General features: G+C 46.7%; 1 protein-coding gene across 1 annotated transcript; it reads right to left on the bottom strand.

The window, feature by feature from the left end:
- Positions 1–13,593: 13,593 nt before the first annotated feature.
- Positions 13,594–21,317, bottom strand: LOC110294175 (beta-alanine-activating enzyme-like). The gene is made up of 2 exons (XM_029477336.2): positions 20,352–21,317; positions 13,594–13,890 (listed from the first exon to the last, which is right to left on the bottom strand). Exons 1-2 carry the CDS (start codon positions 21,014–21,016, stop codon positions 13,677–13,679), a joined length of 879 nt encoding a protein of 292 aa, XP_029333196.2. The 5' UTR covers positions 21,017–21,317; the 3' UTR covers positions 13,594–13,676.
- Between the last annotated feature and the right edge of the window lie 2,346 nt (positions 21,318–23,663).

Here is a 23,663-nt window from a genome sequence, read left to right as displayed (position 1 = left end):
ACAAACTCATGGCTCTTTTCTGTGTTTGTCCATGAAACTTTGCGCACCAAGTGGCCTACTTGATTATAACTAGGGACCCCAAAGATGCAAATGTCAAAGGCCTACTCCCCTAGGTGGCTGTATTGAAAGGATGGTGCTATGATATTTTGTAAGCAGAATCCTTAAAAGGGTGATCTTCAGTCACTGGGGGTCTTCTTAGAACAGACCCTATAAGTTCTTTCTTTCTTCGCTCCCTTGCTCAGAATGTGAGCAGTCTGCTCTGCCCCCCCCCCTGCTGTGATACACTACCCTCATCAGAGGCCACACTGCCCAATCAATCCTGCTCTTGCTGCTTTGCAGAGTCTGCTATGGGGCATCTCCTGCTCCATGAGTCCTTCCTTTGCAGGCACTCAGAAGCACCAAGTACCCCTTTCTTCACAGTGCACTGGAGCCATCGTGTGCGCCACTCAGGAAGTCCTGAGTCTACACATGGCCTGTTTCCTTTGATAAATACTGGCTTAAGACTTGGAGCAGGTTTCTCCAAAATGGCAGGTGGTAACTGTGTTCTAGTTGCCTGCCAGAGCCAACTACCCATGATCTAATGATCTTGATATTTACTTCTTAACATTTAAAAATTATTTATTCATGTGTACTGATGTCTTTCCTGTATGTCTGTGCACCATGTGTATGCCCGGTGCCACAGAGGTCAGAAGGGAAGGTCAGATCCCCTGGAACTATATATAGTTGCAGACAGTTGTGAACTGTCATGTGGGTGCTGGGAATTGAACCCAGGTCCTCTGGATGAGAAGCCAGTGCTCTTAACAACTGAGCCGTCTCTCTAGCACATACTCTTAATGAGCAAATGAAACACAATGTGAAAATCTTTTGGCATTGTAATTATTATCATCATGGATTATAAGTGTTGTTATTCTATTGAGACAGAATCTCCCTGTCTGGTCTGGAACTTGTGACATATGCCAGGGTGGCCTTGACCTTGCAATGAAGATCCTACCTCTGTGGCCTGAATGATGGGATTTGGGGCATGTGCCACCATGCCAGCTACAAGCTTTATTATTAATACTATTTTTAGAAAATGTTTATTTTATTTTGGTTTGGTCTATGTATATGAGTATTTTACCTGAGCCACATGCATGTGCATCCTATGCATATCTGCAGGCATTGGAACCACTGGAACTGGGGTTATGGATGGTTGTGAGCCATCGTGTGGTTCCCAGGTCTTCTGCGAGAGCAGCATGTACTCACCCTGCTGAGCCATCTCTCCAGGCCCTGTTATCAATATTCTTACTACCCTCTCCTCTGCTTGTTTGGTTGGATTTTTTTTTTTTGAAACAGAGTCTCACATGACCTAGGCTGGTTTCAAATTCACTATGCAGCTGAAGATGACCTTAAACTTCTAATCCTTCCGCTGCACCACATGCCTGGGTAAATATGGTGCTGGGGACAATACCCAGGGCCTTGTGCACACTAGGCAGGCTTTCTACCAAGTGAGCTACATCTCCGATGGTGTTTATTTGTTTGTTTGTTTATAGGAGGGGGTGCAGAGGTGGGGATGTTTTATTTTTGTTTTTTGAGACAGTATCTCATGTAACTTGAGCTAGTCACCTACTCCCTAGTGTTGGGATTATAGGTAGTTAGCTAGTTAACATATGCTTGATTCCTAGCTAGCATCAGTGCTAGTTAGGACTAATCTCAGGACCTTAGACAGGTTGGAAAAACAATTTACTGACCGAGGTACATCCCCAGTCCTCTGTTTCTCTGCTGTCTTCCCTCTAAGCCACATCTTCATCATAACTAGCCCAACTCGACAGCAGTCCAAAGATGAACATGGACAATAGTTCCCATTCCCACCAAAGGCAAACACTTCCTGATCAGCTACATGAATTTTGAACCAAAAAGGAGTTTGTCACTGAGGGAGGCAGGCACAGTTCTTGTTAGTGGACCTCCAAAAAACCATTTCATCTGGAGAGAGGTCGCAAGTCAATTGTTCAGGAATCTATTTACTTCCCAAGAACCCATTTTTTTCTTTTTGTAAAGATTTATTTATTTTTATTCTAAGTGTTTGCCTGTAAGTATATATGTGTATCACGTTCATGCCTCGTACTTGCAAAAGCCAAATAGGGCATCAGTTCCCCCTAAACTGGAGTTATAGGTGGTTGTTTATAAAATGTCTGACATAGGTGCTGGGAACTTGGTCCTCTCTAAGAACAGAAAGCCTTCTTAACTTCTAAGCCATCTCTCTAGCCCCTACACATTTTAAAGATCTCTCTCTCTCTCTCTCTCTCTCTCTCTCTCTCTCTCTCTCTGTGTGTGTGTGTGTGTGTGTGTGTGTGTGTGTGCAAGTTCCCCTAGAGAGGACATCAGATCCCCTGTAGCTGGAGTTATGGGTAGTCCTGAGCTGCTCAGTGCAGGTGATGCACACCTCCAATTCTCTACAAGAGCAGCAAAAGTTCTTAATTGCTGAACTATGTCTTCAGTCCCAAGGAATCCCAGTTCTGGCCCGCTGAGGAAGAACTGAGCCAGGAGGATCACAAGTAGGGCAGTCTGGGCTATATAATGACTCTCTATCTTAAAACAATAATAATGAGCCAGGTGGTGGCCAGAGGTAGATGAATCTCTGTGGGTTCAAGGCCAGCCTGGTCTACAGAGTGAGTTCCAGGACAGCCAGGGCTACACAGAGAAACTCTGCCACAAAACAAACAAACAAAACCCAAAACAAACAAACAATCCAACAATAATGAAATAAAGTTTCCCAGAAAAGAAGGAAATAAATCTCAAATTAAATGTGCCCACTAAGTGTCACACAGAACGGAGGAAAATGCCAAGCAGTATCTCGGCGTTCAGAATGTCCAGGTAGTGGGACGAGCGAAGGGCTTCTAGGAAGAAAAAGCCAAGGCCTGTGGGAAGGAGTAAGAATGCAGGTGGCATCAGAGCTTCCAACAGAAGCACATGGTGCTGAAGAAAGAGGTGGTAGGGACCCAGCATTCTGAGTGAAAAGTACTTTTATCCCAGAATTTTACACTTGGCCAAATAAAGGCTAAGCGTGGGCAAAGGTATTTTCAGATATGTAAGAACTCAAAAGATTTTACCTCCCACGCACCTTTTCTTAGGACTATAGTAAAAGATATGATTCAGTGAAATGGAAGGCTAAGCCAAGACAAGAAACAAGGGCACTCTAAAAGTCTGAGGAGGAATCCAGAGGGTGCTGCTGAGTACGCGGCATCCTGTGATGACACCTGAGCCCCAGGTGCAGAGAGGAGCCCGTCCAACTTGGGTCAGGATGACAGTCAGTCCAGGAGGCCTCCAGCAGCGGGGGTGCGTGGGGCGGGGTGGTGATAGATTACCAGATGATACAAGGGGCCATTCAGGAAAAACTGTCCTCGACAGTTAATGCATACACATGGGAAATATTCGCAACAGCTACTTCTGAGTTAGCAAAACAAAGCCGATAGTTAGCTCAGGAGGCAAGGTGGTTAAACATGATAGTAGTTGGAGAGAATGTAGTTAAACGGCACCACTGTTCAGTAGTGGTCATGATATGTGCAGAGTGAAGGCCACATAAGCATTGAGTTTGTTTAATTAAATGTGTAGTACACTTATATGGGAATATACAGAAGGGGGAACTAAAACTCCAGGTATCGCATAGGCATCAATAGATGGTATCTATGTTGGTCCCCTGTCTTGTTACTATGGTGGAAGGCCTGCTGAAAGCTAAAGGAAGGGTTTATTCTGGCTCTCAGTTTGAAGGTCCAGTCTGTCATGATAGGGAAATCATGGGAGCAGGAGCCTGAGGTGGCTGGTCTTGTTACATCAGCTATCAGGAAGCAGAGAGGAATGAGTGCAGTGCCCAGGTCCACTTCCGGACCGCAGTCACGGATGGCTCTGTTCACAGTTCATGGAGAGGTTTGTCTTCTAGGTGAGTCTATATCCGGTCAGGCTGAGAGCTGCCATCAGCATCATTCTGACCCTCTGATGACTTTTGGGAATTTTAGAAACAAATCAGTGTGGATGCGTAGCTGCTCAGAACTCTTCCGACATCTGGGGGTGTCGGTCAGAGCAGGGCTGGGTAGCTGAGCATGGAAGACTGTGGGAACAGTCGCTAGCACGAGCCCTGCCCTCCTAGGCTCTCTCCAACAGCTCCAAGCTCAGTTTGTGCTCAGGTGACCTGAAAAGGGCCCTGGAGTGTGAACGACAGCTTCATGGGACAGAGCGCTGCATCCTGTGGGGAAGGCAGGGAGAAAGGAAAGGGGGTCTTAGGGGGAGGGGACAGTGCAGGAGGGCAGAGGCACAACAGATGAGGCTAAATTAATTTTGGAAACCATTAAATCTTTGAAAAGAGAGCGTGTTTTCGGCAGGGACAGTGAATCACTGTGATTTGCAGAAACAGGCACAAGGCAATTAGCCATCTGGATGCTGCGGCTTCCAGCCTCCCAGCGGAAACTTCAAGTAAGCGGAAGGCTGGTCATTACACAGCCCAGGCCCAGCACTCCATGATCTACAGATAACTTTGTGCTTCCAGCGGCTAGAAGTCCAAAGGCTTGGGATAAAGGGCAACTTGGCATGAGACGCAGAAAATGTGCAGGAAAGGCAACAAAAGCCACAGGGAGTCCCACTGCTTCCCTCTTCCTGTGTGTACCCCTCAGACTTCGTTATGAACAAGTGTACAGTTCACTCAACTGAAAAGCACTTAATAATCGCCTACCACTCTCCTCCAGGGCCTCTGATCGTCCGTACGTTGTGTCATTAGTCCTCGTGACATACATTTAAGGTATTCCACCCACAACACAATCCTAAGAGTTCTGCACTCACCAATCTTGCTTAAGCAAGAATGTTATCTTATTATTTTATGGTTATTTATTTATTCTGAGACAGTCTGACTTTGTAGCCCGGGTTGAGGTGATTCTCTGCTTCAGCTCCTCATGTGCTAGGATTTTAGGCGTGAGCCAGCACCCCTCTGATTTGTTTTCATCAATGAGGAAATAAAAACAAAGGAAAGATGCTGTTGAACTAGAGGTGTAGCTCAGTTGGCAGAGTGCGCACCTAGCATGCCAAGTGTCCTGGGTTTGAGCTCCAGCACTGCATCAGCAGGGCGTGGTAGTGCATACCTATGACCCTCGCACCCTGGAAGTAGAGACAGGAGGGAGGATCAAAAGTCTAACATCAAGCCTGGTGTGGTGGCGCACGCCTTTAATCCCAGCACTCGGGAGGCAGAGGCAGGTGGATTTCTGAGTTCGAGGCCAGCCTGGTCTACAAAGTGAGTGCCAGGACAGCCAGGGCTATACAGAGAAACCCTGTCTCAAAAAACCAAAAAAAAAAAAAAAGGTCTAACATCATTCTCAGCCACACAGGCAGCCCAAGCCTGGGCTACAGAAACCCTGCCGCAAAAATAAACAAAAGACGAAGTAAAGTTGTTCAAGGTTTAAAGCACTTGTGCAATTCCGTGCCTCCCCTGTATGAGCACCCGTGAACTGTGTGGCTCTCAAGGCTGGAGAACCACAGGCTACATGAAGATAAGAGCTTCTATAAACTGTAAAGAGAGGTTGGAGCTTAAGGGCTAAGAGCACTGGCTCGGTTCGATTTCCAGCACCCACAGGAGGACCAACTACCATCTCTAACTCCAAATCAGGGGATCTGCCACCCTCTCCTGGCCTCCACGAGCACTGCATGCAGGCAAAACATCCACAGAAATTAAATAAAAAATAGATAAGCCCTTTTTTGTAGTTTTGAGATTATAGTACACCTCTTACTCCCTCCAAAACCTTTCTTGCTCTATTTCAAATTCATTAGTGGTCTCTTTTTCATTAGTGGTTGTTACATTTGTACGTGTGTGTGTGTTCCTAAATGTATAAATAGAACCTGCTCATTTTTTTATTAAATTAATATTTTAAAATAAACAAACTTACTAAAGAGCTGTTTGTAGCAGCTACCTCAGCTCACACTGACCCCTCTGACCTGAAGTTTCTGCTTTTCAATTCATTTCTAGAAGCCATTAGGGAAGCCTGAACATCTAACCAGGTCTTTCATTCAAGGATGTCTGACTGGGCTAGATGAACTGGGAGGTGCGGGCCAAGGAGGCCTGACTATCAACCACCCACTTCTATTATGGCCATATGGAGCAAATCACTTCCAGAGCCAGGAGGGAGCCAGGAAGGGACAGCACCACTCAGAGAGGCCAGAGGTCAGTGCTCCCTTGTGGAGGACCTCCGTGTCCTATTGTTTGCTGTAGGCTTCTAAGCCACAATGCACTGTGGTTTGGTAAAGTACTTCACTAGTGCCTCTTAGAGCTGCTTAGCATGGCTCAAGACTCTGCAGTGGCCTAGAAGTCCCCCAAAGGAGTTGTCACCCAGTGTATATATCTGGAGTCCACTGAGCTGGACAGGAAGTACCAGATCTCACACACAAGAAAAGCAGAGGAAGAAAACAGCTTGGATAATCAGGGAGTCCAGTTCCGTCTACTTCTCCCTGGTTGTGGCCTCGTGGGAAGCCACACTCTCTCCGAGTTCCTTTCCTGAGATAAAGCTAATGTTTTCACCCCCCACCCCACCCCCCAGGGAATTAGAGGGGATCAAGGAGGTCACGGGTGTCCCTGGACTGGCAGAAAGTTTAAATAAAGAGGACCAAGAAAAAGCCATAGGGCCCTCCCAGCTTGGCTTCCGATACAAGGGAAACATGGGCTTGCTATCACCAGATTTTTTTTTTTAATTTGTCCAGAAGAATAAGAAATCTGGTTTGTTTGTGTATGTTTTTATTCTTAAGAGATAAGGTCTTCTTGTGTAGCGCAGTCTGGCTTGGGACTTGCCCAAATGACATAACCTTTCTGCCTCATGCCGAGTTCTGGGGACACAGGTGTCTGCCACCACACTCAGCCTAGAAATCTGGATTTTTCTCATGAACTCCCCAATTTTCAAAACCCCATGAGGACAGACAGAAACCTGTCTGTAGGTTTCTGAGTATGGACTCTGAAGTTCCTATGGTCTCAGTCTCTTGGCAGACTCATGCCAGTTCCCCTCCTCCTGTCTCAGGTACATCTTCCTGGCTCTCCACCCTCTGTCTGTCTCCTTCTTATCACTCAGATTATAAACTGAGTCAGGCCTAACTCAGCTCTGCAGTCACCAGAAGCCAGCTAGGAACAGGGCTAACACCTAGAAGTCCCACGTAACCACTTCCCAGAGAGAGACAGAAGGCAGAGGCATAGAGACTTTCTGAAGAAAGGGATGAGAAGCAAAAACGGGACAGTTGTCACTGCAGGCAGAAGGCTTGAACCCTGGGTGGCTGGGTAGCGTCCCCAGGGCATTCCTGCATAAAAAATAAGGGAGAGTGTGGCCGCCTCTTGCAAAGTTGGTGTGGCCTTTCGAAGCACCTATTCTAGGAGACCTTCTGGCTGCAGCCTCCTTGAGCAACAACAGTCCAGTTGGTCCTTCAGGAGAAGCTGGCAGAGAAGCTGCCTCGGGCCGTGACTGGCCCAGTGGGCTCAGTGGGTCTTGCATCAGGGTCCTTTCCAGAAACTGAAGGCTTCCTGCTCCCCGCCCTGCTGCCTTCCGGGATTTGATGCCACTCCCCAGCAGCAGCCTTTCCCAGGTTTGCTCGGTCTAGGATGACCCTGGGGCCTCTCTGGACCCAGGGGAAATCCTTTGCCTGCTGGGTCCCATCTGCCTGGGACCTGTGGCCCTCTCAGTCTCTGGGCCTCTTAGCTCAGGTCACTTAAGCTGTCCTGAGGGAGTGAAAGCCCATGGGTGGTCTCTCTTTGATTAAACACTGCTAGTAAATCCTGGGAGGTGAGGAACTGTCTGCAGAGGTGCTCCCCTGGGCCCATGAGAGGACACCTCTGCAGAGAGGGATTAAGGATTCTTTGTCACCAAGCAGTGGCTTGACCTGAGTGTCCACTCATAAAACCAGAAAAACCAGGACCAGCAAGGGATCTGTCCAATATTACAGAAGGGTGTATGTGGTAACATTTAAACATAATAATAGGTATATCTGAGTAGTAACATTGTATTAACCAGTCTTGACTGCAGAATTTCAAACCTGCCTCAACTAAAATGACAGCGTGTCAAACAAACAAACAAAGCATCCATGTTGAATGTTCCATAGTTGATCGCTGACCTCTGATTATGGCACGGCATGTCCTTGGTCTAACTCCTGTTTTCTCTGGAGTACTTAGGGATAATGGGTATGTCTGCAACTCATATTCAAAATGGTTCAGCATTGCTAAATGGCTCAGCGGTTAAGAACACTGGCTGCTCTCCCCTAGGACATGGGTTCAGTTTCCAGCAACCACATGGCAGCTCACAACTGTCTGTAACTCCTGCTGTAAGGAATCTTGACACCCTCATATATGTGTGTGTGTGTGTGTGTGTGTGTGTGTGTGTGTGTGTGTGTGTATTTGACATATCTATATAGTCAAAACATCAATGTATACAAAATGGTTCAGAAATAGAAGTGATACCTTGTAGTTCATTGCTCCTCAAATGGTTAAGCACACAGTTACAGTGTGAACTAGCAATTCCACTCCTAGGTCTATGCCCTGCCCCAATGAAAACATAGGTCCATCCACTCAGAAACTGGAATCAAATGCTCATTCATGGAGAAACAGCACAAACACCCATCAACTGGTAAATGGCTAACTAACCTGTGCAGGTCAGCAGTCGCTGCTGATTATGCTAGGTACTGGTACATGTCATGATCTGGCTGATGATCTGGAAGGATGATTCGTAGGGATAGCATAAGAATTCCTTTACATGGGAGCTCCAGAACAGGGAAACCTACAAGATAGATTAGTGGTTGCTCAGGGCTCAGGTGGCTGGGATGGTGAGAATGTTTTAAAAGTAGCTATGGCAATGGCAGCATGTGTCTACTGAAAGACCATGAACTGTGTACTCTGAGTGAATTATATGGTTCGAGACTTACACCTCAACAAAACTGTTAGATGTCACAGGGTAAGATGGCTCATGCCAGTAATCCCTACACTGATGCAGGAGAATCTCTGATATGAGGCTGGTTACAGGGGTATTCTTGGACCCTAGAAGCCTCCTTCTACCCTGCACCCAGCTCAAGGGACCACAGAGGTCACCAAACTTCTGTTAGGACAATAAATTCCTCTGTAAAACAATGGTAGCCTTGCATACCCCCCACCCCAAGATATAAACATGCAGGGAATTTTGCCTACAGTGCCCTGAAGCCCATCTATAATGATCAGGAAGATCAGACCTACAGAAGGAAAGGATATGTCAGGTCACACTGTGGGTAAGGGGCTGAGCTGGCCCCAGAAACTGGAACTCTGTTGTCCCCGATGCTGTCTTAGTAACTGTCCTAGTGCTGTGAAGAGACACCATGACCAAGGCAGCTCTTTTTTTTTCTTTAAATTTATTTATTTGTTATATGTAAGTACACTGTAGCTGTCTTCAGATGCCCCAGAAGAGGGCGTCTGATTTAGTTACAGATGGTTGTGAGCCACCATGTGGTTGCTGGGATTTGAGCTCAGGACCTCTTGAAGAACAGTTGGAGCTCTTAACTACTGAGCCATCTCTCCAGCCCCAACCGAGGCAGTTCTTATAAAAGAAAGTATTTAATTGTAGAGCTTGCTTACAGTTTCAGAGGGTTGGTCTGTTATCACCATGACTCTGATGTGGTGGCAGGCATGGTGCTGGAGAAGGATTTGAGAGCTATATCCTGATCCACAGGCAGAAACAGATGCTGGGCCTGGCATGAGCTCTGGAAACCTCAAAGCCTATCGCCCCACCTCCCAGTGACACACTTCCACACTTCCTTCAACAGGGCCACACCTCCTAATCCTTCTCAAATATTGCCACTCCCTGCAGACCTAGCATTCAAATGTATGAGCCTATGGGACCAAGCTCATTCAAACCACCACAGATGCTCTTCCAGCAGGGCTTCCTCCCTCTACCTCATTAGAATGTGCCCTGGGCCAGTCCCCAGCTCAAGCCTGGGGCTGTCACTTCGGTAGCCTCCACTAGCTCCCTGGACAATGGCTTTGGCCCTGAATACCCCAACTGGTTGTAAATGTCAGCAGAAATGTTATACAGGGAAGAGAGTGTGTCTCATCTGCATAATGGTAGGGACACAAATGCCATTCCTGGTCTTTTTCCTCCTTAAAGATAAAGGTTCTGGTCAGCCTTCTTCTCAGGAGGGAAGGTAGTTGTAGGGTCCCAGCCCCTGCCCTGGAGGATGTCAGGGGTGAAGGCCCAGAACCACACAGCAGTCAGCATCCCTGGAAGTAAATATTTGTTGAACAAATAGTATTTATCTACGGCGTAAGGACCATAGCAAGAGGTGGAGGTGGATCATTGCAGGGTCTCAACTGTTGGAATTAATGGGCTGGTGGCAGTAGGACTGGTAAAGGGTCAGGGTGACAGAAAGTTAGGGGAAGACATCCTATAACCCTGTACTCCAGTGATGGATGGGAGGATCAGGAGTTCAAGGCCATTCTTAGCTACATAATGAGTTCAAGGCCAGGATAGTCTACATATGACCTTGCCTTAAAGGGGAGGCAGGGTAGGGAGCTGAAGAGATAGCCCAGTGGTTAAGAGCACTTGCTGCTTCCAAAGAACCCAGGGTTAGTTCCCAGGACCACACGGAAGCTCACAATGTCTATAGCACAATGTCTGTAGCTCCAATTCCAGGGGATCTGGTATCTTCTCAGACTTACATGCAGGTAAAACACCAATGCACATAAAAATAAATACATCTAAAAAAAAAAAAAGTATCCTGGAATCTGTTCAGTTCAGAGCTGTAGAGCTGTGACGCTTGTGGTCTCTGCCAGCCCGTTCTCCTCTGAGGTCTTTATGGGAAACTCAGTCATCCAAACCCAGCCCAAGGTTCAATAACTACATCACTTTGATTGTAGCAATTAAAATGCTCAAGTCTCTTCAACTAGAAAATCCATCAAACCTAGAGAATGCAGCCTGGACTCTGGTGGTCAGCACAACTAGGATCAGAGCAGGAAGAAAAGCAAAAGGCCGAGGCTGTCTGTAGCTCCCCGTAGAGTGCCAGCCGAGCATGCATGGATGCACTCTGCTAGGTTCAATCCCCAACACATGCATGTGCATATCACACCACACACCCACACACGCACACACACAGCACACCCTGGGCAGGGAATCAGCTCCTTCCTGTCCCCCACCCCCTTCCCTGCACCACCACTGGGGAACTCTGTCCCTCTCCACCTCTGTACCCTATGCTCTCCAGCCTTCATGCCTTTAGCATCCTCCTTCAGGCTGGCTTCTGAGACTCCATTTTCTTTCCAGAGCTCCACAGCAGAAGTTCACACTGCTGCTACTCATTCCTGCACATGCCCGCACACCCTGCTCCCCCCAACCCTCCCACCATCCCCTTTCTGTCCTTAGCTTCTCCCGTCCCTAGCTCCTCTTTGTTCTTTCCCTCAGATCACCCCCTCTTCTTTCCCTCTTCCTTCAATAAGCTCCATGTTCCCTGCTGTTGGACCCCCAGGGCTCGGATCCTCTGCTGTTCCTTCCTTGTGGTGAGCTTCCTTAGAACACAGCTCTCTGGGGTTTTGTTGATGCTTCCATGACTACAGTGAGCTGGAGCAGAGCAGTGTTCACCGGCTAAAACACTTTTCTGTTTGTTTTTGAGACAGGGTCTCAATTTGTAGCTTTAGCTCTCCTGGATCTCACCATGTAGACCAGGCTTGGACTGGGACTTATAGACACCCACCCAGTGCTGGGATTAAAAGGCATATACCACCATGTCCAGCAAGAGAGAGGCTTTTAAAAAATGGGCCAACAACATGGCTCAACCAGTAAAAGCACCCTCTGTCCAAGCCTGATGACCTGGGTTGGAGTCCCTGCTACGCTCTCACGAGACACCTACTGTGGAAATAGAGAGCTGACTCCAAACATTGGTCTGGTCTCCACTTGCTCACCGGTGGACGCGTATGCCACACTCACAAAAATAGATAATAATAATAATAAAATCCATAATTTTCAGACACAGAAAGGATCCTGACAAGTTAGTGTGACTGACACAAGAGCTGGAACCCTAAGTGGCCTGCCTCTCTCACTTCCTTCCAGCCTCTTCCATGGAGATCTGTGCAGCTCTGACACAGGCTCAGGGTCATCTGCCAATTCCTGTCCCCCCGGAAGGAGAGCATCACTTAATCGTGTGTCATTGCCAAGCTGTGCAGGTGCACTTCCGGGCCACTCCCTGATATGACAAGCACTGACCCTGTCCTGAGCTGTCATCTGACTTCCTGCTCCTCTCTCCCCTCTGTGTCTGCATGAAGTCTTGAGGAAGGAACTGCCTTTGTCAGCTCTGTGCACCTAGGATAGATAGCACCTGCAGGGTAGTCACAGAGGTTAGCAGTGCAGTCTCCTTCCCACCTTAATAAGCTGGGTACCTGTGGTAGAGATAGACCTTGCCTGGGCTCCTGGGAAGCACCAGTGACCAGAACAGATGCTGACCCCCTTTGAAGGTACATTGAGAGTCCTTTATATGAACTGCTTGAGATTAGAGGTGTTCCAGAGTTCTAATATTTTTGGAGTTTGTAACATTTTCATATACATAATCGAAATATCCTTGGGATGGGACATGAGTCTGAACATGAAAATCACTACACTTTGTATACACCATTTTAAGCCTGAACTTATTTGAGTAAATAAGTTAATAAACAACATTTTAAATAGTTTTGCTTGTATAGTTCATCTACACTATATATGAACACTGAGCAACAGAAACAAACGTGTTGTCATCTCAGCCACCCGTGGAACAGCTCAGACTTCAGATGTCCAGGCTATGGGGCATTCAGCCTACGCTGTGTAGTAACATTGATCATAGTATTTCACCATGGGTGACGCAGAGACAAACCCATGGAGGTAGTGACGCCATTGCACTCTCTGTAGAGATGTATTGCATTGTCTGCCCAGCTTCACCAGTCAAACGTGTCATCATGGAAGGGTCTGCCAACTGTTTATGATTCCAAGACTCACAGGGGTGGGCACAGGAGCCAGTTGGGACCAGTCATGTCAACTATTAACTCTATAATTCCCTTAGCCACAGTGATTGAACTAGAATCAGTCACATGTCCCACACCAAGTCACTCAGAATGTGGCCATTGTTTTTTTTTTCTTTTAATTTTAAAAATTAATTTCAAGTATATGGAAAAAGTTATCACTGAAAAAGTTAAAATCTGGTCTCTGTCAATTCCAGCTCCTAGTCTTACTCTATGGAGATAAACAAGACAATTTAGTATGAATCCAGACCTTTTTCTATGCATTCGCATATATTCAGAAACATATGTTACAAGCCTACATATAGTAATATCTTATTATTTCAATGTTTTTGTTTACACCAAAGTGAGACCATATTGTATATATCATCCTGCAAATCGCTTTCCCCCTTTACCAAGATGTCTTAAGGATTTGTGGTAGTACATATTTCCTTCTTTCTGAACACCTGCCATATTTTTGGAGAACAAAGTCTGCTGTGATTGATGTGGGAAAGTTAGGTTGTATTGCGCTGTCATTGTAACTTTCTCTGGCTCAAGTAAGTTTGTCTGAAACATTCTGGAGGCCGGTATGTGAGTTACTGGTCTAGAGTTTGAGAAGTAATAGCAGATCAATGGTGTCGATATCTAAGGTTCGTATAGATTCTCAATTCTCCTCTCCTCCTGCCCCTCCCACCTTACTCTCTAAGGCCACACATTCCTAGACCCAGGCACCAAGCTTAGGGTTCAGATAATTCCTGAGTTCCTCTTCTAGGAAAAAGAGCAGAGAAGAAGACCAAACCCCTGGAAACAGCAGGGAAGAACAGTGACCCCTCTTCTCAGAGTGGAATCTTCTCAGAGTGACAGGCACAATCTTACAAGCTGGCTTCTCTGCCTGGACCTCATCAGAGATGGTCTCAGATAGGTCACTGTCCCTGTTTTAAGAGAGAAGGGAGAAGAACATGAAGAAAAGCTCAGGAATGAGAAACATATTGGAGGAATCCACCTCTCCTTTTGGCTTCAATTATTATATTGTATTAACAAAATTCATTTTGTTAAAAATCCACATAACAGTTGTAGTTTCTCAGAGACAACATAAACACATAAACACAGGCTGTCAGCGTTCCTTGGGAGTACTGTGTGACTGTGTAAGTTTATTAACAAAGAGTGAGAACGAGGTGCTAGGCATCCTCCTCCCCACAGCAGAAGAGACTAACTTTTATTCCCAGGAACATCATCTGTCCCATTGGTGGCACCAGGCCCTGCCTTCTGCTTGACTTGAGAACTCTGGTTGATTTGATCCATGCCACTAGAACTTTGTGTCTATAACCCTTCTCAGAGAAGAGCTTATTTTGTTCTGGAATAATCCTGAGAAGAAATGATGGCTGAGGGGTTCAACATTTCAACTCCACACCCACATTTCCTGACACACACCTCCTTGTCTCCCTTCTTCAAAGCCTGCTAGAACCATCACCGACACTGCTTGACCGGCTCTTGTGCTCTCTAGGTAGGCGCCCACGGGGATGCTGGGAGGCTGCTGGGGCTTGGGACACTCTTCTCTATTGCTCCAAGTTCCCTTCTTACCCCCACAACACTAGCATTGCCCTGTCTTGCTGCCCTAGGTGGATCTTCATGAAGATTCCTCTGCCCATTTCACATTTAGGTCAGGCGGGGGACGTGTGCCCAAGAGAGCTGCCGGCCTCTGCCTTGTGCCTGTGGCCAGGACAGAGCTATGGTCTTATGGGTATGCACCTGCACATGAGGTGCCTGCAGAAGCCAGAGAGGTATAGGACCCACAGGAGCTAAAATGCCAGGCCACTGTAAGCCAATTGAATGGGCGCTGGGAGCCAGGATTTCTTGGAGAGCAGCTGGCCTTTTAAGTGCGGAGCCATCTCTCCAGCCCTTCAGCCTGCATCGTCTTAAGGCCTGCCCTCCAGTGGAAACAGGGAGGCCCACCACCAGTGGAGGATGCAGATTCTAGCATCTTTTGTACTTTCTTCTGAGCTACTCTGAAATCTCTACCGTCACTTGTGTCAGACAGGGGCAAGGAAAGTCCTAGAGGCTGATGGCTGGACAATACAGTCAGAAGCGTGAGACATCTCTAGAGTTCAGGCAAGCTGTGTATGACTGTCACTAAAACAGGCATCAGTTCTCAGGCCCAGGAGTAGCCTGTTCTTCCACGGCCCTGGTGCCCAGGCTGTCCAGTCTCAGTCCCTGTAGGGCTTGAGTGGCTTCTTCTCAGAGGAGAGCCTGGTCCCTCTGAGGCTGGTCATTGGATCCAAGGCAGTCTATTCATCCAGGCAAGTGTGGCGCCATTGTGTGAGCGGCCACAGCAGCCTGGGCTGCTGGACTGAGCGAGGGGCAGGCCTTCTCTTACATGGCCCTGGGTCCCAGATAAGGTCCCAGGGTAGGCACAGGACACAGTTGTTAATTCTTCTGTTTGTTACAGTAAACGGTCCTGGCTGACCCAGAACTTACTTTTAATACATTATTTATTTTTATGGCACTGCTGTTTTGCCTGCATCAGGGTGTCAGGTTCCCTGAAACTTGAGATACCAACAGCTGTGAGCTGCCATGTGGGTGCTGGGAATTGAACCCGGGTCCTCTAAATGAGCTCTTAACTGCTGAGCCATCTTTCCAGCCCTGACCTGGAAGTTTCTAAGTAGACCAGACTGGCCTAGAATTTGCAGCAATGCCCCTGCCTCTGCCTGCCAGGTGTTCTGCCATATCCGGACGATCGTTTTTACTATGGTCAAGAGCAGTGGTTCTCAACCTTCCGGAAGCTACAACTCTTTAACACAGTTCTTTGTGTTCTGGTGACTCCCCAACCATGAAATTTTGTTGTTACTTCATAACTGTAATTTTGCTACTGTTATAAATTGTAATATAAATATCTTGTTTTCTGATAGTCATAGGCAACCCCTGTGAAAGGGCCGGTTAATGGGGGGGGGGCAGCATGCGTCACAACCTACAGGTTACGAGCCACTGGTTTACACAGAAGGCACTTCACCACGCTCTGGTTTGCACAGGGAGTGTGGCACCCACTATATGCTGTGAAATTTAGTGACTGCAAAGAAAAAGCAGCTGCCCTATAAGACTTATGTTACAGAAAAGTATCAATTAAAAATTTAGATTTATCCACTTTATTTTATGTGTATGAGTGTTTTGCCAGTATGTAAATGCTCCATATTCATGCCTGGTGCCAGCAGTGGTCAGAAGGCACCATCAGATTTCCTAGAATTATAATAACAGATGGTTGTGAGCCACCGTGTGAGTTCTGGGAACCGAACCCTGGGCATCAAGTACCCTTAACCTCTGAGCCATCTCTCCAGGCCCAAGCAAATACTCTTTAACTAGGTGCCACCCATGAAATATTTGGAATGTACTTGCAGAAAAATTATAAGCTGCCTTTCAAAATTACATTTAGTATTGTCTCTGTTTTTATTTATTTTACTGTTTCTGAAAGCCCTAGCCCTTCTACATCCCTCCATGGCTAAAGGGCTCAAGGAACCCGGGCCCTTCCCAGAGCCTGCAGTCACACCTCTGCGAGTTCTGGGAACTCCCAGTGGGCTCTATCTTCAGCTCCTGGGTAACCTGTGCAGCCCGCACTGGGTGGAGGGAGGAGAACAGAGGGAGGAAGCAAGGCCTTCCCTCAGTTCATCACACCCGAGACCATCTGAGGAAAGCCACTGTGTCCTCCACAGGGCCTTGTCCACATCAAAGGAAGCCATGGGTGGGCAGGTGCCTTCATGGAATTGCCAATTGGAATTGTCAATCACCAGGAAAGAGAGTTTCAGTGAGGGACTGTCTAGATCATGGTTTGGTGGCCTGTGGTCATGTCTGTGGGACACTGTCCTGATTGTGTTAATTAATTGTTAATTAATAGAAGAGGAAAGAGGAGAGCTGAGTGCTATGCAGGCGAGCATGCTCTCGCGATGCTCTTGACTGGTGATGTGGGTGTGATCAGCTGCTTCAAGTTCCCACCGCTTGACTTCCCCAAAGGGATGAACCATAGCCTAGAACTGTGAACTAAAACGAATCCCGTCTCTCAGAAATGGCTGTCTATGAGGGAATTTCATCACAGCAACAGAAATGAAGTCAGACCCATTACCAGGGAACATCCTCCTGGGGACCGGGCGGGGGCGGGGGGATGACCTTATTGCTGTGCTGCCTTTGGTCCATGGTAGCTAGTCCTTTCCCTGTTCGTCTCATGTACTGCCTCAGCTTCACTCACATCTGAGTGTGGATGGCACCAACGCAGCATTCCAGCTATCTTTGTAGTGAGGTATGTGTGTGTGTGTGATTTATTCAGAATAATAGCCTAAGACCCATGTTTTCACCCGCTGACTGGACATAAGCCCAAGAGCTTTCCTATCCCTCTTCCTAGAGCTCTCTGGGTGTCGCCCAGTCCTCTAGTGTACCCTCTGCTGTTGCCTATAGGAAGACTCTGAATGTCTCATCCCAACTGTGGAGGGCAGGCCCCAGAAGCTCCCTGCTGTCCTCAGTATCTCCAGAGCCCCCAGCAGCCCCCAGCAGCCCAGCTCCAGTTTCTTTCAATACTACCTCCTTAGCGAGTTACTTTTTTTTTTTTTTTTTTTTTTTTTTTGGTTTTTCGAGACAGGGTTTCTCTGTGTAGCCCTGGCTGTCCTGGAACTCACTTTGTAGACCAGGCTGGCCTCGAACTCAGAAATCCGCCTGCCTCTGCCTGGGATTAAAGGCGGGCGCCACCACGCCTGGCCCGCGAGTTACTTTTTAGCACCTCCTGTTTAAAACCCTCAGTAGCTCTTCCTTTCTCTTCCATAGAAGTCGACATAATGTACACCTACAATCTCCAAAACTGGGAGATGGAGGCAGAAGGATCCAGAGCTCAAAATCATCCTCAGCTACATAGTTGAGTCTGAAGCCAACCTGTGATACCTGAGACCTTAAAACTCTAAGAAATCCATTTGTCCCTGACTCCCACTCCTATACAGCCATCTTCCTTGTCCTGTCATGTCACAACACTGTCCCCCGTCCGAAGCCCACCACCAACCCAATGCCTGTCAGTTCGCCTGTGCAGCCCTGCCCTCTCTACCTTTGTCCACCAATGCCCTTCATGAACCTCTCTCCTAATTCCTCTCCTCTTGGGGCTTCTATGCCTTTCTTTTGCAATTTGAGCGTGCAACCTTGCCAGGTCATGAATTAAATGCTTGGCTCTGAGCTAGTGGTGCTGGTTTGTGAAGGTTCCACTTTAAGTGGAACCTGGTTGGAAAGAGCCAGGTAGCTGGGGTCACGCCTTTGAAGGTTGTCCCTAGTGTGTGGGCCTTTATAATTTCCTCTGCTTCCTGCCAACCATGAGGAGAGTGGCAGGTTGCATGTTCCCACTGCCAGGATATTCCATCCATGTTTGTAGAGCCAGGCATCCAAGGTTAGACTCTCTCTGAAACCACAAGCAAATAATACCCCCTCTTAAGTTGTTTCTGCCAACTATTTGGTCAGAGCAGGTAACTACTGTACCCGAGGAGCAGTGTGAGCACCAGCCTGCTAGCCCCAGAAGTTGCCAAGGGATGGAAAACTGGTTGGTAAACTGGAAAGGTTTGGGGAGCCATGATGTCTAGGGGGTCTTGAGAATCTTGTAAGGATCTTTTTAGGTTGACCTCAAATTCATACCAGAAGCTCAGGAGACCACCGTAGGGAAGGACCAGGGAAACTATGCAGTTTGAGCAGGAAAATATGGGGGTGGGGTGGATCATTAATCAAGTAGGCAGAATCTATTCATTCAGAAAGTCTGAGTCTGCATGTGAAGCCCCAGGGAGGCACGGAGTGACGAGAGTACAAGAGAATTGGGCTTTGGCTCCTTCCTTTCAGCTCAAGGAGGTGAGTCAGCCAGGGGTGCTGGCCCAGATCTCACCCTCCTCTGCTTGAGACTAAACTCAATGGTCCAGAGGATGTACCCAGAGGATGGAGCCCACAGTACAGTGAGTGAGTCACAGGGCTGAGTCACAGCCCACTCAGCCCCTTTCAGGGCTCTGACGAAGGCTCTGCCAGCACAGCGACAACAGCATTCTAACCACACACACACACACACACACACACACACACACACACACACACTCCTCCTCCTCCTCCTCCCAACTGATGACCTCACAGTGTGCTTCTCGTGACTGCCAGCCTCACAGATTTCACGGGTTCAGTGAACACTCCTGCATCTACCACATAATGAGCTCCACGTCAACCTTTGTCACTCACCCACTCATCTGTCCCTTCCCTGTGCAGGTACTGAGCTAACATCTCAGCCCTGGCCTCTAAGGAGCTCTCCAGGCAACACTGGAACAATTCCCATCCTGGCTTTAGCATTTCAGAGGCATGGGCAAGGAGCAACAAGAGATTCTTCCACAAATCAGTCTTCCTTCCCATACAACACTCAACACGACATCCAGGCTGAGACATGGACCCTCTAACGTAGGGATGGGTAGAGGACATCTGACCCCATGACTCACAAGCCTGGGCTGTTCTACTTCCCAGAAGGAATACCAAGCCAAAAGGTTTTTATCTACATAGATCCAAACATCCAGTTTTCTTTGAGTGCCACATGGGGTTGGTTATATATTGAGATCTGTACCAAACAAATTGTCAGGTCCCAAAGAAACCCAGGATGAGGCTCACTAAGTACTTGTGACTCCCCTTAGCCCTGCTTGCCCCGCCCTCTACCCTAACTCTCTTCAGTACAGGGGCTTCAGTCCCCTCCCCAGCTTCCCATTCCTGCCATGGTGGCCATGTGCTCTCTTGGTCCTCCTGGTCCTTGCTTCCTCTCTTGGTCCCCTTGCCCTCTCTCCTCTTCTCTCTCTCTTCTTTCCCCATCTTGCTCTCCCCCCACTCTCTTCCCACAATTCAGTCTGCTGATCAAGCTCTGTCCACTGGTTTCTCTCCCTCATCTGGACTTCTCCCAGATGCCTCTGGCTGAACTTGCTGTCATAGCTACAATAAAACCCTTCTTCTCAACCATTCGTGGAGCAGGCATGTCCTCATTTGTGTTAATAATAAAAAATAAATTCACAGAGGAGAAAGGAAATACAGTACGTTGATAATTTTCATCTATTTACAGTCTTAAATATAATTTTGCTGTAGAAATTAACATGCCACAAGAAGACATTGAGCCTAGACTAGTGGACCCAGAAGAAGTTCTAGTCTTACTTGGCCATTTTCAGTGTGACTATTGAGTTGGGACTGTTTTTATTATTTTTTTATATATTTTTTCTTTAAAATATAAGATTTTTATTTTGCTTTGTTTTCCTGTTTTCTCTCCATAGTACAAACTGGCATCAAACTTGTTCTCTTTCCGTCTCTAGCCTCTCAGTCCCCATGACACCCAGCTTAAAACACACACTCCAGGGAGGATTCCAAGGACAGGACCTACCGGAAGTGCTGGATATTAGGCAGTATGCATGCATGGGGCACTCTGACAGTCTTCGGTGTCCCCGTGGTCCCTGAGGTATGGAGGACATAAGCCAAGCAACCGTCATGCCGCATGTCCATGTGCTCCTTCTCTGGGGTTCTGCTCTCAGCACTCACTCTGTCCTCTCCATCCGTCACCTTGTGCTGATCTGTTCTGTCACTGAGCACTGTGCTCACCCCACCATCTTCCCAATACAGTCTGAAGAGTGCCAGGTCCTTGTGTTCCACGGAAACTGTGTCATAGTTCAGAACTGTCTCATGTGAAGATTTGAATTTACTTAGCTGCTGTTTTTCAATGAGAACATACTTTAGGTCACATTTTTTCATAAAGTAAGTTGATAAGGACGGTGGAGAGTCTGGATCAATGGGCGCATACGCTGTGGGGATCTGAAGAATCCCTAAAATCCAGGAGGGTAAGTTTATCCCAGGTTGACAATAGAGACCAATTTCCCGAATTCCTCCAAAGTCACAGTGTGCTGACAGAAAACCGGATAATTCTGAAGCCTTGCTCAACAGAGCCTTGTAGGTATAGCACACTGGATGCTGGTTATTGCCTTCGTCAAAACATACAGCTGTTCTATCCATATAGACAGAGGCAGTCTGAAGCACCAACTCCTGAAGAGTCATTTTATTGAGGTTTGTCTAAACACTGGTGGCCGAGAAATCTGGGGATGTGCCTCAGGAGTTAAACCATCCTTGTTCTTTCAGAAGACATAGGTTCCATACCAGCATCCAACTGGGAGCTCAAAACAGTCCATAGTTCCACTTCTGGCTGATCCGACAGCCTTTGAAGACACCAGGCACGAACATGGTGCACTTACATACATGCAGGTAAAACACTGCTATACATAATGGAAGGTGAGAACCCACTTCTGAAAGGTCCTTTTTGTTTCTTCACCATGCTGCACATGCGCACACAGCGTGCACTTCCCAGCCCAGCCGCAGGCGCTCAGCCGAGTTGGGACTGTTTTTAAAAGAGGTGTTGTCTCATTGTGCCACCCAGGTCAGTTCCAAAACGCTCTCAGCCTCCTAAGCAGCTGGATCCTAAGTGTGCTACTGTACTCTGCTTGAATTATGACAAGTGACAGCAGAGGCACCTGACTATTAGAAAATATACACCATCAGAACTCAGATGAGCTCTAGGCAGCTAGGTCTTGTCTAACCACTTAATTTTAGAAGTAGGAACTGGGGGATAAAGAGCCGGTTCAGCAGTTAAAATCACAGGCTGCTCTTCTAGAGGACCAGGGGTCAGTTCTGAGCACTCATACAGACAAGTCGCAACCTTCTGTAACTACAGACCAAAGGAATCTGATGTCCCCTCTGGCTTCCATAGGCACTGCAGCATGTGGTACACAGACATAATTGGGACAAACACCCATGCATGCAGAATAAAAACAAAGACAGTTATGCTGGGGATGGTTGGTACAGGCTTTAAATCTCAGCCCTTCAGAGGCAGAGGCAAAGAGCCAGGGGGATCTCTGTAAGTTCCCCTGGGCTACACAGCAAGTTCCAGGACAACCAGAGATGCATAGTGAAACCTTGTCTCAAAATAAATAAATAAAATCTCAAAAAAAATTAGAAGTAGAAATTCAGATCTGATATGATGGCTTATGCCCGCAGTCCCTGAACTTGGGAACATAAACAGAAGGAACACCACAAATTTAAGACTAGCCAGGTCTACATGATGAGGTCTGTTGTCCCTCTCAGAAAAAAGAAAGTTTAATTATTTGATAATTTCTGATAATTCCAGAAATAAAGCATATGATAGAAGTAATAAAAATACTGTATTAATTTCAGCATACCAGCATAATCACCAATGCCATTCATAATTATATTTTGTAACTTTTTACACAACTATAATCACATAATATAAATAATTTTATGTACCTTCTTCATTTGCTCTTATGTTCTACTTCTATCTTTGTTATTTTTTTAAAAAGATTTTATTTTATGTATAAGGGTACACCATAACTGTCTTCAGACACACCATAAGAGGGCATCAGATCCCATTACAGATGGTTGTGAGCCACCATGTGGTCGCTGGGAATTGAACTCAAGACTTCTGGAAGAGCAGTCAGTGCTCTTAACCACTGAGCCATCTCTCCAGCCCTGTCTTTGTTATTTTTAATGGCTATATATTATCCCAGCAAGAAGAGAGTCTTAATTTTTTTCATGGCTTACTTGACCATTCAAATCATACCCCAGTACTAGATCTTGCTTTTTCCATTGTCTCTGCCTTTGGGATAGTGTAGCTGGTAACATTTTGAAGTCAGGATATATATGTTAACAAATTTCGTGAGGATGAAATGAATCAGCCTCTCACCTGTACAAGCTGTTCTTACTGTATATTTTTCTTTTCATTGCCAGAGAGGCTTAAAGAAAGCAGCTTCAATTTCAATGTGTGACCACAATGTCTATGGTTACACCTTCTGACCTGTCTGCTCTACTACAGACTCACAGTGATAACCATGAGTATGTCCTGATGTCTGTCAAGACATAACTGGGGACTATGATCGGGAGACTAAGAACCTTAAACAAAACATGTTCAAAGTCCATGGCGAGGATTATGGGAAGGGCTTCCTTTACGTCATGTTTATCTATTTATAGTTACCAGGTATTACTGTAGTTAGAAAAATGGCCAGATCTAGTTAATCTGGAGGAAAGAAATTGCAAACAGCTGGATGTGGGCTTTAGAATCCTACAGAAGCCTGACATGACCATGAGTTTTCTGTCAAACTACGGAATCATCATTTACATGAGATAATGTCTTTAGAATCATAGGACAAAAAAAAGAAAGAAAGAAAGAAAGAAAGAAAGAAAGAAAGAAAGAAAGAAAGAAAGAAAGAAAGAAAGAAAAGAAATCATAAGACACTAACCCTGAAGTAACATCAAGGCGTTCAGGCACCAGCATTGCACATGTGTGTAGGTGGTGCACTAGGATAAATGAGTGCCATCCTTCTGCAGAGAGTGCTGAGGGCACACAGTGTCTGACACTGGCCAAGCACTTGTTTTCACTAGAACAACTGCTGGTGGGGTGGGGGAGGTACTCAAACAAGTGACAACAAGAATATGGCATTGCTGTCCTTGCTGAGGTGGCGGCTTCTTCTTCTTCTTCCTCCTCCTCTTCCTCCTCCTCCTTCTTCCTTCCTTCCTTCCTTCCTTCCTTCCTTCCTTCCTTCCTTCTTCTCCTCTTCTTCCTCCCCTTCTTCCTTCTCTTCCTCTTCTTCTCTTGATATATATATGTGTGTGTATATGTATATATGTATATATCAAT

The sequence above is a fragment of the Mus caroli genome, unplaced genomic scaffold (genome assembly GCF_978045245.1).
Source record: "Mus caroli unplaced genomic scaffold, Mus_caroli_1 scaffold_4, whole genome shotgun sequence".
NCBI lineage: Eukaryota > Metazoa > Chordata > Mammalia > Rodentia > Muridae > Mus > Mus caroli.
The sequence above is the reverse complement of the archived record's forward strand: the minus strand, read 5'-3'. Positions and strand labels throughout refer to the sequence as shown.

Coding starts and splice junctions, on each gene's coding strand:
- LOC110294175 (XM_029477336.2), bottom strand. CDS start 21,016: ATGACTCTTCAGGAGTTGGTGCTTCAGACTGCCTCTGTCTATATGGAT. Junction 13,891..20,351: donor CCTAATATCCAGCACTTCCG/GTAGGTCCTGTC, acceptor CTCTTAAAACAG/GGACAGTGACCTATCTGAGA.